The sequence below is a fragment of the Panthera leo genome, chromosome B3 (assembly GCF_018350215.1).
Source record: "Panthera leo isolate Ple1 chromosome B3, P.leo_Ple1_pat1.1, whole genome shotgun sequence".
In the NCBI taxonomy this organism is placed as follows: Eukaryota; Metazoa; Chordata; class Mammalia; order Carnivora; family Felidae; genus Panthera; species Panthera leo.
Genome location: NC_056684.1, coordinates 61,909,499 through 61,925,019, shown reverse-complemented (window position 1 = coordinate 61,925,019; position 15,521 = coordinate 61,909,499). Strand labels below are relative to the sequence as shown.

The window sequence follows — 15,521 nt, the reverse complement described above, 5'->3', positions numbered from 1 at the left end:
ATGCCAGCTCAGAGGAGAGCGAGGAACACTCTTTGGCATCCTAGGCAGGTCTAGGGATCATAGAGTATGGGTGGAGAGAGGGTGGGGAACCCACTTGTCAGGATCGCTGGGAGGCAAGCCCTGGGCTCCCCCTCCCTCGGGCCTGGGGACTCCGCCTGCCCATAACCTACATTAACTCTGGAGCGCAGCCTGGCCCATCTGCCGGCCCCCCGCCCCACCTCGGTTCCCCACGCCAACCCGCTCGCGCCAGATGGTGGCTGGGAGGGGTGGCCGTGCGTGGGGGACCCCGGAGCCCATCTCCTCATCTCGCCCCTCCCCCAACCCACGCTCCCAACCTCTTGTTTCTCATCCTTCCCCCCCAATCCTCCAACACCACCCACAACTCAAAAAAATCAGACCGTGCGAGGCATAGGCAGCTGTTGTGCTCCACTGCCGTACCTCCCCCCCTCTACGGCCTTCCCCCCGGGCCCGCGCCGCGTCCCTGCCCACCGCCTCTCCCCTCCCCCACCCCCCCACCCCCGCGCCGATCTTATCGCTAGACGACAGCCATAGCTGTGCGGGCGGGCTGACAGCTGAAGCCACCGGGCCCCCGCTGCCCTCAGCGTCGCAGAGAGAGAGAGAGAGAGAGATCCCCAGCACCCCCGAGACTGGGAGAAGGCGGCTCTCCCTGGTCTAAGGCCTCCGGGGATCATGCCGGGTTCCGGGAAAGCAGCTGCACTGCCGCCGCTCGGAGAAGTGGGGCCACCCAAGGGAGCCGCGAAGGCGAGACGGGTGAAGCCGCCTGAAACTCAAATGAGTCCGCGCGCTTTCAGTTCCACTCTGCATCTTGCCCCTATGAGGAGAGGACCCGGGTAGCCCGACCTCAGCCCCTCACCAGGACTCTCTAGTGGCTTGAGCCAACGCTGGAGCCGGGGGAGTTCCACCCTGCCCCAACGGAGCGACAGGACGCGGGAAGGGGCTTGGGGCTGCTGGGGTGGGGGGAGACTGTGGGCAGTGGAATTGAAGCAGAACCCAGGTGAGGTGAGGCGCTGGAGGCGGGGTCAGACTCTCATTACCATACAGCTGAGGACGCGCCCCCCCCCTTCTCAGACCTCGGGGACCACGCCCCCTTCCCTCATCTCCCGGACCACGCGTCTAGGGGCTGGCACCAGTGGAACCCAGGCTGGGGGCAGAAGGGAGAAGGCACGCGCTGGACACGCCCCCCGCAAGTAGGGAGGGAGACGCCTACCAGGTGGAGGATGGGAGCCCCTGAGAGCCCCACAGTCTTAGACTCAAGTCCCTCGCCTTGGCCAGTGTGGTCACTGAGAGGTTAAAGCGTCCGCTGGCTTCCCTCCTGCGCTGGGGACGCGAGGTGGGTGGGCGCTCACAGGTTGCGGGCCGAGGAGACTACAACTTCCGAAGCTCCGGGAAGAAGAAGATCCAAGTCCTTCCGTGCTATTTTCGCTTTGCGAGCTTAAGTTTCTTTTACCTGCTCAAAGGCTGAAGGTAACTAGCGCCGGCTGCGGACAGACCGCCTACCGGGACTCCCCAGTGTCTCCGCCTCCAAGACCATCCGGGAACCACTCGCTCACCTCCCGCCCCATTCCCCCAGGCCCTCCCCCTCCTCCCATCGCCGGGGTCTCGACCCGTAACCCCTTGGTCGCGGAGAACTGGTCACTTTGGCACGCGCAGACTTAGGGGACCTAGGGGCTGAGAGCGCCACTGAGGGGCGGGGACCTATGTTTGACTGGCTGACGGAGACAGGGGATGGCGGGGGCGGAGGCCCCCTCCAGGCCGTGCTGGGGCTGTAGCGCTGGAGGCCCGGAGGGGAGGGGAGAGTGACCATGGGTTCTGAGTGACAGGCGGCGAAGAGAGGAGCCAATATATATAAGGAAGGCTCCCGAGCGCGCAGGTTTCAGTAGCGGCTCAGAGCGCAAGCTGGAAACACGAGGCCAAGAGCCGCAGCTCGAACCGCCTCAGTGCGCTGTACCCGGGCACTAGCCCGCTTGCAGCCCCAGGATTAGCCCGAGGACACGTCCTCAGTCCGGCCACCGCCCAGCCGCCCTCACCTGGATTACCTACCGCCGCAGCTGGAGCAGAGCTAGCGAGAAGGCGAAGCGGGAGGAAAGCCCCAGAAGAGCCTGGCTTCTCAGGGACCCCTCTGGCGGATAGACGCGCGGGAAAGCGGCGTCCCAAACGAAGCCAGCTACAGGGCGGGCGCGGGGAGAGAGCGACGCTCCAGGGGATGGCAGCCGCGTCCCGTAGCGCCTTTAGCTGGGCGCTACTGCTGCTGGTGACACTTTGGCAGCAGGTAACGTCCCGCGCCCCCTCCACCCCCTCCCGCCGCTCCCTGAGCCTGAGCCCTGGGCGTCTGCCGAGCTGACCGCTCCCCTTCTTCCTTCCCTCGGTCTCTGTGCAATAGCTCGCAGCCGGCTCCGGAGTCTTCCAGCTGCAGCTGCAGGAGTTTGCCAACGAGCGCGGCGTACTGGCTAGCGGGCGGCCGTGCGAACCCGGCTGCAGGACCTTCTTCCGCGTCTGCCTTAAGCACTTCCAGGCGGTCGTCTCGCCCGGGCCCTGCACCTTTGGCAGCGTCTCGACGCCTGTGTTGGGCACCAACTCCTTCGCCGTCGGGGACGATAGTAGCGGCGGGGGACGCAACCCTCTTCAACTCCCTTTCAATTTCACCTGGCCGGTGAGCACAGCCGGGGAGCACTGGGAGGTCACGAAAGACGTGAAGGGGGCTCCCTGGGCCCAAAGCCCTCTCCCCAGATTTCCTCGCTTCCAACTAAACAAAACAAAAAACAAAGGGCGCTCTCTTTTGATACTTTCTTCCGACTCTCTCCTGGGACCTCATCCTCAGGAAAGCTTTCACCAGGCTCCCTCTTCCCACTTCTAAGGCCTATCTTCTCCCAACTCTTGGGATGATTTTTATTACCTACTACCCCGGCGCGTTTCCCACCTTCGAATGACTCGCTAACATTCCCCTGTCTCCTAACCCTTGTCCCACTCGGGGTTCTCCTCTCATATTCCCTGGTCGCGCGATGCGGCGCACAGACACGTTATGTTGACCCGGGAGCCGTAACTGTATCCTGCAATTAGATTAATTAAACCCGCTGCCGCAAGGCACCCCCATCTCCCCCCCTTGCTCATCTCGCGCTCTCTCTGTCTTCCCCCGCCCCCTTCTTTGGCCTCCAGGGTACCTTCTCACTCATCATCGAAGCTTGGCACGCGCCAGGAGACGACCTGAGGCCAGGTGAGTAGCTCGCTCTGCCGCCACAGGGGGGCGACACAGCGCAGCGCCGAAAGAGTTAACCTGTAAAAGGCGGGGGAAGTGCGGGGTGGAGGTGGGGAGGAGGGGGGGGCAGGACGCTAAGCTCAGCCTGGAACTGCGCCCCGCGCTGGATGCTCGGATTCCGCCCGCTGCCTGGACTCTGAGCACAATTGCGTTTCCTGCGGGTTATTTTTGGCGTGGGAACGCGGGGAGCACGGCGGTGAGAAAGGCCGAAGCTGCCAGCGCCGCTGACGGGCCCCTTCCTGTATTTTACACCTTTTGCGAATTCCGCTCCTTTGGAAAGGGAATAATGGCTTTGGGATGTTGTTCTGACACAGAGGAAAAGGATATTTCAGCAGCACAACAATTCTCACTTTGAAAAGGAAAAAGAAAAGCATTACCCATCTCTGAGGGCAGAACCCTTGAATGGGCACCAGAGGACCCCTTGCTCACAGTGTCCTTCCAGCCTGGCTTTCTTTCCTTTTTCCTTTTTCTTTCTCTCTCTTTTTTTTCCTTCCTCATTTTGACCTCTTTTCCTCTTTCTTGGTCTGTCTGCCTCCAGAACACTGGGATATCTTAACACCCTTCTATTGTCCCTTTTTTGAATGGTATCAGGCAATCAGCGCCCACCGGCGCGTGCGTGTGCACACACACACACACACACACACACACACACACCTAGAAGCTAAGCAGTGGGTCGCTTGGGTTCCTCTGGCCTGTGCTTGCTGGCAGGTGGGGATCATCTGGACTGTTGGTTTGATCCAGCAGTTGCTGGCACTCTCAGGGACTGGCTGCCCTTCCTTGACCTGGCCCTCTGCCCCTTCAGAGGCCTTGCCACCAGACGCGCTTATCAGCAAGATCGCCATCCAGGGCTCCCTAGCTGTGGGCAAGAACTGGTTATTGGACGAGCAGACCAGCCCTCCCACGAGGCTGCGCTACTCTTACCGGGTCATCTGCAGTGACAACTACTATGGGGACAGCTGCTCACGCCTGTGCAAGAAGCGTAATGACCACTTCGGCCACTACGTGTGCCAGCCAGATGGCAGCCTGTCCTGCCTACCCGGCTGGACTGGGGAGTACTGCGAACAGCGTAAGCAGCCAAGCTCCTGTCTACCTGGTGTGTGTGTGTGGGGGGGGGGTCCCTGGAGCAAACACAGTGGCCTCTCTCTGGCCACAGCCTACCTCCCTCACTGAGCAGGTCTGGGCTGCCCACTAGCTGGGCCTCAGGAACAGGTGGGGATGCTTAGGACAGGTGTGGACTCTGACCTCTCTCTTCTTAGTGCTCCTCCCCATCTTGCCAGAGTCCAAATGACCCTGTTACTGCATTCCATCCAGCTTGGATTCTCCTTCCCTGTGCCACTGTTTCCCTTTATGCCCCCATGGCTCCTCTGGGAGGCCAGGAGTGGGAAGTGAGCCCAGTAGAGCTGGGGGGCAACCCCAGGGCCAGGAGAGGGAGAGTCGGACTTAAGAGTCCTTGGAATTCCACCCTCACCCAGCTCTGTTTTCTTTCCTCAGCTGTCTGTCTTTCTGGCTGTCATGAACAAAATGGTTACTGCAGCAAGCCAGCAGAATGCATGTGAGTAGGGGACAGGAAGCAGTGAGGAGGGAACTGTCTCCTGGCCAAGCCCTCACCTCATGGTCAGCTTTTCTTTTTGCTCAACAGCTGCCGCCCAGGCTGGCAGGGACGCCTGTGCAACGAGTGCATCCCCCACAATGGCTGTCGCCATGGCACCTGCAGCATCCCCTGGCAATGCACCTGTGATGAGGGCTGGGGGGGCCTATTCTGTGACCAAGGTGAGTCAGGGCAAAGAGAGATGCAGAGGGCATGAGAGAGATGGGCACGGGGTGGGAACCAGAAGTGTCACACTTCTTACGTGGCCACCACTGACTTGGCTTTCCCAGTATCCTTTAAGGAGTTTAGGACTTTTAAGGATCCCGACAATTGGCCTAGAATGAGATTGTGGGTCCTTCTTGCTCAGGTGCTGGGGAGGCAGGGTGGCTGGTGAAGCCCAGAGGATGACAAGTTGGCAGCCTGGAAGTTGCACTCAAATTCCAGCAAGGCCAAGGAGGAGGGATGCTGGGCTTAGTTCCTCTTTCTACCTTGTAGTTACCTATTAACCCCCTAAGTGTTTGCTTACCTGCCAGCCCTGTTTGAGCAGCTCTCCCTCAAACAGCTGTCTGGTGGGGTGTGCCCACCAGCTGCCCCGAGGCTGTGGGTGAGCTGCGCCTCTGGGCGGAGTGACATCTAACCGACTTCTTGCTGTGGGCAGAAACAGCCTCCCTTGTTCTTCCCCATTTGCATTTGCCAGGCAGCTGCCTGAGCCCACAGTCAAGTTCTGGGTTTGGGGAGGGCGGCTGGTCACTCTTCTGGCTGTACAGGAGTCTGCCAGCCCCAACCGTGGTGGGGGGGGGGGGGAGGGAGCCTCTTCTCCTTCATCCTGGTAGCCAGCTGCAGCATGTGTCTCCCATTTTCAGGGTCAAATAGGGTGGCTGCTGCCATGGAGACACCAGCACCAGGCTTGGGAGGGGTGGGCAGGGGGCTTGCCAGGATAGAAAGAACTTGTCTAGGCTCTGACTTGCTGGCAATGAGGGGCTTGGAATTCAGCTCCTGTATTCTGTGTGTGTGTGTGTGTGTGTGTGTGTGTGTGTGTGTGTGTGTGTGTGTGTGTTGCTTTCTCCCTCCTCTCCCCTACCCCAAACACACATACACACCTGGTTCCTGCCCATTCTCTTTCCTCTTCCCACATTTGCTCCCAGGTGACACGGTCATATACTCATCATATGTAAACATAGCCCTTACAGTCTGTATATTTGCTCTACATTTGCTCTCTCCCTGTCCTTCTCAAATAAGAAAACAAACACTTATATTTCAAAATACTCTTGTAACACATTTCCCTTTTTAAAATACCTGGCCACTACTTACAGTGGCTTTGGCCCCTCTCTACCATTTCTACCTGTTAAAATTTTATCCCTCCTTCTGGGTGAATCTCAGCTGCCCCTCCTCCCTGAAACCTTTTCTGACTTCCCCCTCAACATGTGGCCTTGCCATCCACTCCTCTTCCTTCTCTTCATTCTACCCTGGTGGCCAGTTGTTGTAAGCTTCCTAGCAGGCAATTGTCCCATCTGTGGTTTTTTTCAACTTTGGCTGCTTGCACCAGTCAGATGTGGTTCAACGTGCCTTGATATACATGACTGGAGGAGGAGGGAGGGTAGTTGGGTCAGGACAACTTTGAGTTGAAGCCTCTGGGCCAAACACCAACAGTGAACCTGCACTACATGGAGCCTGGAGGTAGGGAGCATTCTACAGCCCTCCTCAGCTGGCTGGTTCCTGCCTCCACAGATCTCAATTACTGCACCCACCACTCTCCATGCAAGAACGGGGCAACGTGCTCCAACAGTGGGCAGCGGAGCTACACCTGCACCTGTCGCCCAGGCTACACTGGCGTGGACTGTGAACTGGAGCTCAGCGAGTGTGATAGCAACCCTTGTCGCAATGGAGGCAGCTGTAAGGTGAGCCTCAGGCTGGCGGTGATCTGGCCAGGCAGTGCCCAGGCATGCCTACCCCAGGCGGCCAGTGGACGTGCAGCCATGGGCAGACATTGTGGGCAGGTGGGGTCTAGCACCTAGCATCCTTACCCCCCAGGGTCTGACTTTTGCCCCTTTTTGGTCTCTCTCCAGGACCAGGAGGATGGCTACCGCTGCCTGTGTCCCCCGGGCTACTATGGCTTGCACTGTGAACACAGCACTTTGAGCTGTGCAGACTCACCCTGCTTCAATGGGGGCTCTTGCCGGGAGCGCAACCAGGGGGCCAGCTATGCCTGTGAATGCCCCCCCAACTTCATGGGCTCCAACTGTGAGAAGAAGGTGGACAGGTGTACCAGCAACCCATGTGCCAATGGTGAGTCTTATTGCCTCGCTAACCTAGTGGGCCAGTCTTAGGACTAAGAGCGCCTTCTGGTGAGGGAGGGTCAAGAGAGGAGCGAGGCCGGGTCTGTCCCTCTAGGCAGGCTGAGATGGTCCCAACCTGCTCTGGACAGTGAAGAGCCTATGTAATCATCTGGGTGGCTTTGGAAGAGGAGCAGGTGGGCAGTGGGTGCAAGCTTTAGGAGGAGGAGTGATGGGTACCCTGCTTCACTTCTTATCCTCACATCAGAGCCCTCTCCTGGCTCTGGGTGGCCTCTGGCCCTCCCCAGGAAGTCCTGGGCTCGGGAGAGGGACATGTGAGATCTTGTGTCCCTCCTAGAAGGAGGCTGGCACAGTCAGGGCCCTACTATTGAAGGTGTCACCTTGCCCCATGGCCATTTGGAACCTGGCATGGCACAAGACATCTGAAATGCTCAGCATCTTGGGGCACCTGGCTGGCTCAGTCCGTAGAGCATGCAACTCTTGGCAGTGATCTGGCCAAGTTTGATCTGAGTTTGAGTCCTGTGTTGGGTGTCGAGATTACTTAAAAATCAAATCTTAAAAAATTTAAAAAATAAAATCTTCAGCAACTTTTAGGGGTGCAAGTCATGCTGGTTATCTTTGTCTCCTTGGCCTCCTGGTGACCTTCCATGAGGCAGGCAGATAGCTCCATGCAGGAGAGAAGCCTCAGGAGCTGGAGAGGAGTTGGAAGGGCTGAGATGAAGTCTGTTCTCTAGCTAATCACTGTGTTAATTCTATTAACTGATAATTACATTTATTTATTTGAGCATTTACTATATAGTAGGCATGTGCGCCTCCCTTCATGCGTCATTCTACCTAGCCCTCAGAGATCTCCTATGGAGGGGATAGCATTACACTTTAATTTAACAAGTGAGGAAACTGAGGCTTAGAATAAGGCAAAGCAACAGGTGCCAGGTTCCCTTCAGCTTGAGGGAGACAGCTGAGATTCAAACCCAAGCATACCTGTTCGATTCTACTGTGAAGCTCTGTAAGATGCCCGTAGTTTTTATACATGAGCTCACTGAGGCATACAGAGCCAGAGGCACCCTCAAGCCCAGGTCTCCTGACCCTTGGTACAGTGCTCTCTGTAGTGGGATCTGGGGTAGGGCACTTACCCACTGCACCAGGGGGGTTCCAAGGTGATTGCTGACTTGTGCCCCATATATACCCACAGGGGGCCAGTGCGTGAACCGTGGTCCGAACCGCATGTGCCGCTGCCGTCCTGGATTCACAGGCCTCCACTGTGAACTCCCCATCAGCGACTGTGCCCGCAGCCCTTGTGCCCACGGCGGCACTTGCCATGATCTAGAGAATGGGCTCATGTGCACCTGCCCTGCTGGTTTCTCTGGCCGGCGCTGCGAGGTGCCTATTCCTGGTGACGCCTGTGTCTCAGGACCCTGCTTCAATGGGGCCACCTGCTACCCTGGCCTCTCCCGGGACAGCTTCGTCTGCAACTGTCCCTATGGCTTTGTGGGCAGCCGCTGCGAATTCCCTATGAGCATGCCACCCAGCTTCCCCTGGGTGGCTGTCTCTCTGGGCGTGGGACTGGTGGTGGTGCTGGTGTTGCTGGGCATGGTGGCAGTGGCAGTGCGGCAGCTGCGACTTCGGCGGCCTGATGATGGCGGCAGGGAGGCCATGAACAACTTGTCAGACTTCCAGAAGGACAACCTGATCCCTGCAGCCCAGCTCAAGAACACAAACCAGAAGAAGGAGCTGGAAGTGGACTGTGGCCTGGACAAGTCCAACTGTGGCAAACAACAGAACCACACACTGGACTATAATCTGGCCCCAGGGCCTCTGGGGCGAGGGACCATGGCGGGGAAGTATTCCCACAGTGATAAGAGCTTAGGGGAGAAGGCGCCACTGAGGTTACACAGGTGAGCAGTGCCTGGAGGCCCAGGGCCTGGCCACAGAGCCCTGCATGGTACTCCCTGGGCTCCCCAGGGCAGGCAGAAGGCTGGCACCAGGCCCCTGACTGCTCTTAAACAAACAGGGAGTTTTGCTACTGACAGAAAGCTCCTCCAACAAGATTTCTGCCAGGGGTCCTTCATGCCTCTTCCTCATGCATTCATTCATCCATTCATTCACAAATGTCATATGTCCACACTGTGTCTCTTCTGACTTCCATCTTTCCATTGCATGGCTTGCCTGTAGAGGCAGTGCTGGCTTTTTTCAGGCCTGAGACCTTGGTAAGGTTGGGGGTCTTGTGGCTCTCATAAGGGGCTGTTCCTAACTGCTCCCCCAGGCTAGCATTGGGCATCCTTGGTCCCTGTGTCCTCTCAGAGCCACCCCTGCCAGGGCCCTTTGGCTCTCCATCATCCAAGTTAGCGCTCCATCTGCCCCACCATCCCTCTCCCATCCCTCCCTCACCGGCCTGTCTTGTGTTCCCTCAGTGAAAAGCCAGAGTGTCGGATATCAGCGATATGCTCCCCCAGGGAATCCATGTACCAGTCTGTGTGTTTGATATCAGAAGAGAGGAACGAATGTGTCATTGCCACAGAGGTGAGTGCTGGGCTCGCCTTCCCTTCCAGCGTGTCCCCACCTGCCATTTGGGGATGGGAAAGAGGCCTGGTTACTTTCAACCCCCGGGTGGGTCAGAACCCCTCCTTGGCAGGCCAGGTTCAGTGGCTCTTGGGTCCCGGCTGGCCTTGTTGCCACAGAGGGTGTGAAACAGGAGCTGGGCCTAGCTCCTCTTGCTATGTTAGTGCTGGGCTGGGCAACCGCGGCACCTGGCCAGCTCCCCGGCACTGCTTTCAAGCAGTTGATGAGAGTGTGCCCTTCCTGCCCCTTCTTGCTGCTTCCTCCACCAGCCCACCTCACGAACACAGGCTCCCAGGCAGTGCATGTATCAGGGCAGAAGTCTGGGAAGGGCTGCCCCACCTTCTTCTCTTTACCCCAGCTGGCTGAGTGGCTTCTCTCAGGGAGGCCCAGGGTAGCCTTGGAGGCAGTGCCAGTGCTCCAGGGTAACCTACCTCCCCACTTTCCACGTGATCCCCAGGTATAAGGCAGGAGCCTTCCCAGGACATCCCAGCTTTGCCCCAGCAGCTGGATCTTCCTTCTGCATTGTTTACATTGCATCCTGGATGGGACATTTCTTAATATGCAACGTGCTGCTCTCAGGAGGAAGAGGGAATGGCATGACCTGGACAGACTGTGAACTTGCCAAGAGACGCAGTACCCTTCCACGCGTTGGGGTGTCTGTCTGGCATCAGCTTGGCGGCCGTGCCAGCCAGGGGAACAGAGAGGAGAGGTGCCACTGGGACCTGCCCTGCCAGCTGTGGCCTTCAGAGGGCTCCTCTGGGGATCTGGCCTCTGTTCCAGCGGGAGAGGCTGTGGTCCCCTGGGGCCTGGAGCTGCTGTGGCCTCCACTGGCATCTGTGTTTCCAAAAGTGCCTTTGGCCCAGGCTCCATGGTGACAGCTGGGTCCAAATCAGAGAGGAGAGAGGAGGCCAGTATGGGCAGGGCCATCTGTGGGCCAGGATACCACCAGGTGCGGCTCTTGGCAGGAGTTGCCCTGCAGGTGAGGTGAGCGCCTGAAGCGGGAGGAGCACTTTCTGCCCCGTGCCTGCAACCACTGCATGTGGGCCTTGCTCATAACTCCACTCCAGCTTCTCCCTGGCCAGGGCCCTCTGGGAAGGGCTGTTGGTAAGACTCATTTGGCTTCCACAGCCTCCGGCCTTGCGTGCCTCTGGGTTCCTGTGAGCAGACAGGTGGAGGGCATGCCCCATCTGTCAGCCAGGGACACCAGGCCCAACTGGGGAGCTCAGGGCAGTGATGCTGGAAATTCTAGCGAGGGAGAAGTGAGGTGCTGTTGCCGCCTAGGCCCTTTCGTCCCTCAAACCATTCCTACAGCCTTGAGCCTACACCCACTACTGCCCCCAGACCGCCCTTGAAGCCGATCTTCAGAAATCAATAATATGAGTTTTTATTTTGTTTTTTTTGTAGTTTATTTTGGAGTCTAGTATTTCGATAATTTAAGAATCAGAAGCACTGACCTTTCTACATTTTATAACATTATTTTGTATATAATGTGTATTTATAATATGGAACAGACGTGTACAGGAGTTTATTACTTCTTGGGTCCTGTCTTTGTGATGGCAGAGTGGGAATCCTCTCTCTATCCTCTCTGACTCCCCTTCTCATATTGCTGCTGGCCGCCCTGCCAGAACCCCCAGGACCTGTGTATGCACTTGGTCTTGGCCTGGCGGGCTCCTTCCAAGTCCTTGCAGAGCCCCATCTCACCATCCAGTCCCAGGCCTATGCCAGCCTTCCCCGCCTGCTGGCTTTCCCCCTGTGCTTCCACCATAACTTGAGGGATATGCCCCCTGACCTGAATTATCCTCCTTTCTTTCCTTAAGCCTGAAAGTTGTGGGGCTCCCTACTCAGCTTGGGAGATAGAGGAATTTGGGGAAATTCCTGTTTTCCTCTTTTCAAAAGGATTCACTTATTGGACAATGGGGTCTCTGAACCATAATGACATCAGGGTCCTTTCTCCTGCCATTGCAGGGTTTTAGATGGACTGGCACCTACATACTCTTTTCTCAGTCCAGTAGGGCACTGGTCTTGGTGGGGAGGGCCTTACCTTAGGTCTGCACTCCTTGCAGCTGGGCAAGGGTGCTGAGTCTGGACACCTGGTCCACCCAGAGCTGCAGGAATTTATTGAAGACTGCAGGGAGAGGAGAAGGAGGTAGCCTTCCCTGGGACCAGGTTTCTCTGGCTGAGGCACTAATGAGCGAGTTTCAGTCTCTACTTCATGTCCATCTTCCTCTAAGGTGCAGGATTGTCCTAGGGGTGGTCCCTAGGGGGCCACAGTCCTCTCTCTACAGCCACAGGCATACGGCATGGAGAATAAATGACGAAAAAATTGAGCTGCTGGCAAAAAGCCAAGCAGATGCTCCCAGCTCAGCCTGTCCACAGTAAAGCAACATAGGCCTACCAGATGCTCCCCATGGAGTCCAAACGTGTGCAGTGCCCTCTTGCAGTGGGCTCTTGACCTCCCTGACCTGGGAGCTTATGCCAGAGACCTGGGAGCAAGGGACCTCAGCTCACCCACACTCACCCACACGCTCCAAGCCTCACTCTTGCTCCCTGTTCCCCTCATTGCACACACAGGGTATCAAACAGGAAAGCATTCAGGGAACCGTTCCCACAGCCTGAGCCGGCAGCAGGGGGAAGAACAACACGACCTCACTCTTCCTGCCCAAAATGAAACAGGAAAGCAGCTCCCGGGCCCTGGGGGCTGGGGAAACTGGGCTGGGACACAAGGCAGATGACGAGGCTCCCATGTGGGGGACAGGTAGGACACCCGCGAGCCTGCACGTCCACACAGCCAGGCTGTGCTGAGCTTCACCAGCAGTCAGCCCCTCCGAGAAGAGCCTTGGAGGGTAGCTGACTAGCCAAACCCACTCATTGGCTCTGATACCCTAGCCACGGAGCCGGAAGAGCCCACCACATAGGCTTTCTGGGGAAAAAGGGGATCTAAGCACAGGTTTGGATTCAGCAGCTCCAACCAGTATCCCCACTTCTAGTGACAAGAAGAAGCAGGGCCAAGCAGCTGGGGTGTGAACAGGCCACAGCAGAAGCCCTCCTATCCCTAGCCTGGAGGTCACGCCCTGAGGGTCCAGCCCCTTCTCATAGGTAACCCAAGACTTTCCTGATGGAGTCTTCAGGTATACAGGAGAGGTCCCAGGCTTGGCAGAAACAAAGCCAAACAGAGCACTGGGAAATGCTCTCCATGGTTTAGCAAATGCCCGTTTCATTCGCCCGAGTATTTCATAAGAGAAATCAGAGTTCAGTGGTTCCTTAACAGGCTGGAGGCAGTGCCCAGCCCAAAGGCTAATCTGGCCCCATGGTGACCTCCAGCTCTGGGGACAGCTGCTTTTCCAGGGCCCACTGGCTCCTAACCACCTGCATCTCTCTGTGGGGAGATGAGTCAGTAAGAGGCCGTGACTGGAGGAATGCCTTTATCCTACTTGTTAAACCAGGGCCCCCTCCCCTGCCTTAGCACCAAGGTCAGACTGGTTAAGGGGTAGGAAAAAAGGACAGTGGCTCCTATCCGCTCCCTCCATCCTAGGCTAGATAAGGCCATCACACTCAGGCAGTAATGGATGGATGCTACATCTCTGATGGGGACCCACACACAAGGCTCTCCTGTCCCTGCATCTCTCCCAGCCCTTCCTAAGCAGGATCGGCGAACCCAGCCCTCCGTCCCACGTGGCCTGCCGCATTCCGGGAAGGGGATGGAAGTGATTCACTCAGGGAACTGTGACTGTCCCTTCCCGGGGAGAGGATGCGACTTCCCCGGGTGGCCGCGCCCAGGGCGCACGGTTCGGCCCCTTGGCCCAGCCGTATCCCGGCAGACCCGGAGCCCCGCGCGGCGGAAAATGCAGGTGCGGCGCTCTCGCTGTGCCGGCACTCCACCTGCCGCAGCCGCCGCCGCCGCCGGGCGCCCCGGAGGTCCCGCAGCTCCCCGCCCCCCGCGCTCTTTGTTACAGACCGACTTCCTGTTTGCGGCCTCCCGACCCCGGCTCACTTCCCGGGCCGGGAAGCTGCCGAAGGCCGCGAGTTTCTCGGAGACGCCCCCACCCGCTAGTCTCCACCTCCTGCCTCCCCTAATCCCGCCCCCGGCCTGGGAGTCCACGCGGGGCCGGGGCCGCGGCAAGCGGGTGTCGCCGGCGGGCCAGCGGGCCGGACTGCCGGGTCCCCGCTGCCCGGCACCAGAGGGCGCTGCGCGGCCGGCGGGGCTGCGCACGGTTGGGGACCGCAGTCTCTCGCCGGGGGTCCGGGGTCAGCCCTTCTCAGTCCTGGGGCCCCGACGAGACTAGCCGGGGGACGGGGCGGCGGCCACGAGTTCAGTTTTTGTCTCTGTGGCGCAGAGCTCTCTATAGGCCCCCACCCCGAGGGAGTAAACTGAAGAGAGCTCAGCGCAAGCCTCCGGGAAATACGCCTCAGGGTATCCAGAGAAGCGAGATTCTTTCGCATACAGACAGCTCCCCCCACCACCTCCCAGTCCTCAGTCCTCAGCCCTGGAAAGGGCGCCGGGTCTGAGTTGGGAGACTGAAGTTCCTTTGCAGCAACACTTCTCATTGCCAGGTGACCTGGGACACAAGTCCATCTATTTCTGCATTCCTTCCACACTGATCGAGCACCTTTTATACGCCAGTCGTTGGCAATAAAACATGGTCTCTGCCCAAGGAGGCTAACCATCCAGTTAATTATCTCTAACCTCTCAGGGGATGCTAATACCTCTTGCACATTACTATGAGGTTGGAATGAGTTGGTGTATGAAAATATTCGTCAGCAACGAGTTCCCCAATGGTGGTTAATCCTCAAGCTTATGCCAACAAACCATTTTCTGGGGCTTCTACTCTCCCAGCCCACAGGATTGGTGGTGGGCTAGAAAGGAGCTTGGAGGCTGGCTGGATAGTCCCAGCAGTAGCCTTAGGATCAAGGAAGTGACTGAGATCCCAGGTTGTCTCCACCGTTGTTTCCTGACGTGCCCCTGTCTTCAAGGAACACTACTTGTTTAGGTCAGCCTCTGATGTGGGAATAGGAAAAAGGGGACCCTGGCTCTGGGAAGGGATGGCGGGACCCCAAGTCCTCAATAGTCCTCTTTCCCTTGGAGATCTGTCACAAGTGTCTTTTGCCACCTTTTCCCTGGCCTCTGGGGCACTGTACCCTTCTAACACTCAGGCCAAGAGCAGGCTCAGCCAGTTCCCTTCATGCCCAAAGACCCTCTGAGTCCACAATGCAGGATCCAAAAAGACAGTCAAAGCTATGGCAGACACAAGGTAACTAGCATCTCCAGAGTCTGGATTTAGCAACAAGTCAGCTCTGGGCAGGAGCCTGTCCTATGTCATGGCACCCCCTGCAGGGCAGAGCCAAAGCCCTGCCAGGCATGGCCAGCCTGTCTGTCTCTAGTGTTCCTGCTTCCTTGCTCAGTTTGGAGGCAAAGCAAGCCATGGGCATTAGCACTGCCCATGCCACTTGGCTTGTCCAAGAATTGCTGTCCCTTACCCACCCTGGCAAACATCAGGCCAGGCCCGTCCTCTTAGGCCCAGTCTGTTCGGTATCCTCTCCACCAGTGACTCCATTCACTCTGTGCTTCCTCCTCTATCTAAAAGTTTCTAGAATCTCCTTCCCATTTGCAATAGGCTCATGGGGGATGGTGTCCCAGCTGCTCTCATTTAAGGGGCTTTACTTTCTTGGCTCTCTGTGGGCCTGAGTCATACTTCTCCACATAGATTGTTTTTCTAGATTCTCTTAAGCCAGGTCTTACCTCACTGTAGCATTTCTGCGGGGTGTGACATTCGGCTCTGGTCCCATGGGCCGCCTCAGCATCCCTGCC

General features: G+C 57.8%; 1 protein-coding gene across 1 annotated transcript; it reads left to right on the top strand.

Moving 5' to 3' along the window:
• Positions 1 to 1,735: 1,735 nt before the first annotated feature.
• Positions 1,736 to 11,233, top strand: DLL4 (delta like canonical Notch ligand 4). Its single transcript, XM_042942378.1, has 11 exons — positions 1,736 to 2,290; positions 2,402 to 2,671; positions 3,175 to 3,232; positions 4,077 to 4,340; positions 4,766 to 4,826; positions 4,914 to 5,044; positions 6,591 to 6,760; positions 6,929 to 7,148; positions 8,349 to 9,051; positions 9,568 to 9,676; positions 10,173 to 11,233. Exons 1-11 carry the CDS (start codon positions 2,225 to 2,227, stop codon positions 10,176 to 10,178), a joined length of 2,058 nt encoding a protein of 685 aa, XP_042798312.1. The 5' UTR covers positions 1,736 to 2,224; the 3' UTR covers positions 10,179 to 11,233.
• Positions 11,234 to 15,521: the final 4,288 nt, after the last annotated feature.

Bases quoted from the DNA above. Each gene is read 5' to 3' on its own strand.
- DLL4 (XM_042942378.1), top strand. From the start codon at position 2,225: ATGGCAGCCGCGTCCCGTAGCGCCTTTAGCTGGGCGCTACTGCTGCTG. The intron at 4,341-4,765 runs GTAAGCAGCCAA...TTCTTTCCTCAG, and splicing joins TGGGGAGTACTGCGAACAGC to CTGTCTGTCTTTCTGGCTGT. The intron at 7,149-8,348 runs GTGAGTCTTATT...ATATACCCACAG, and splicing joins CAGCAACCCATGTGCCAATG to GGGGCCAGTGCGTGAACCGT.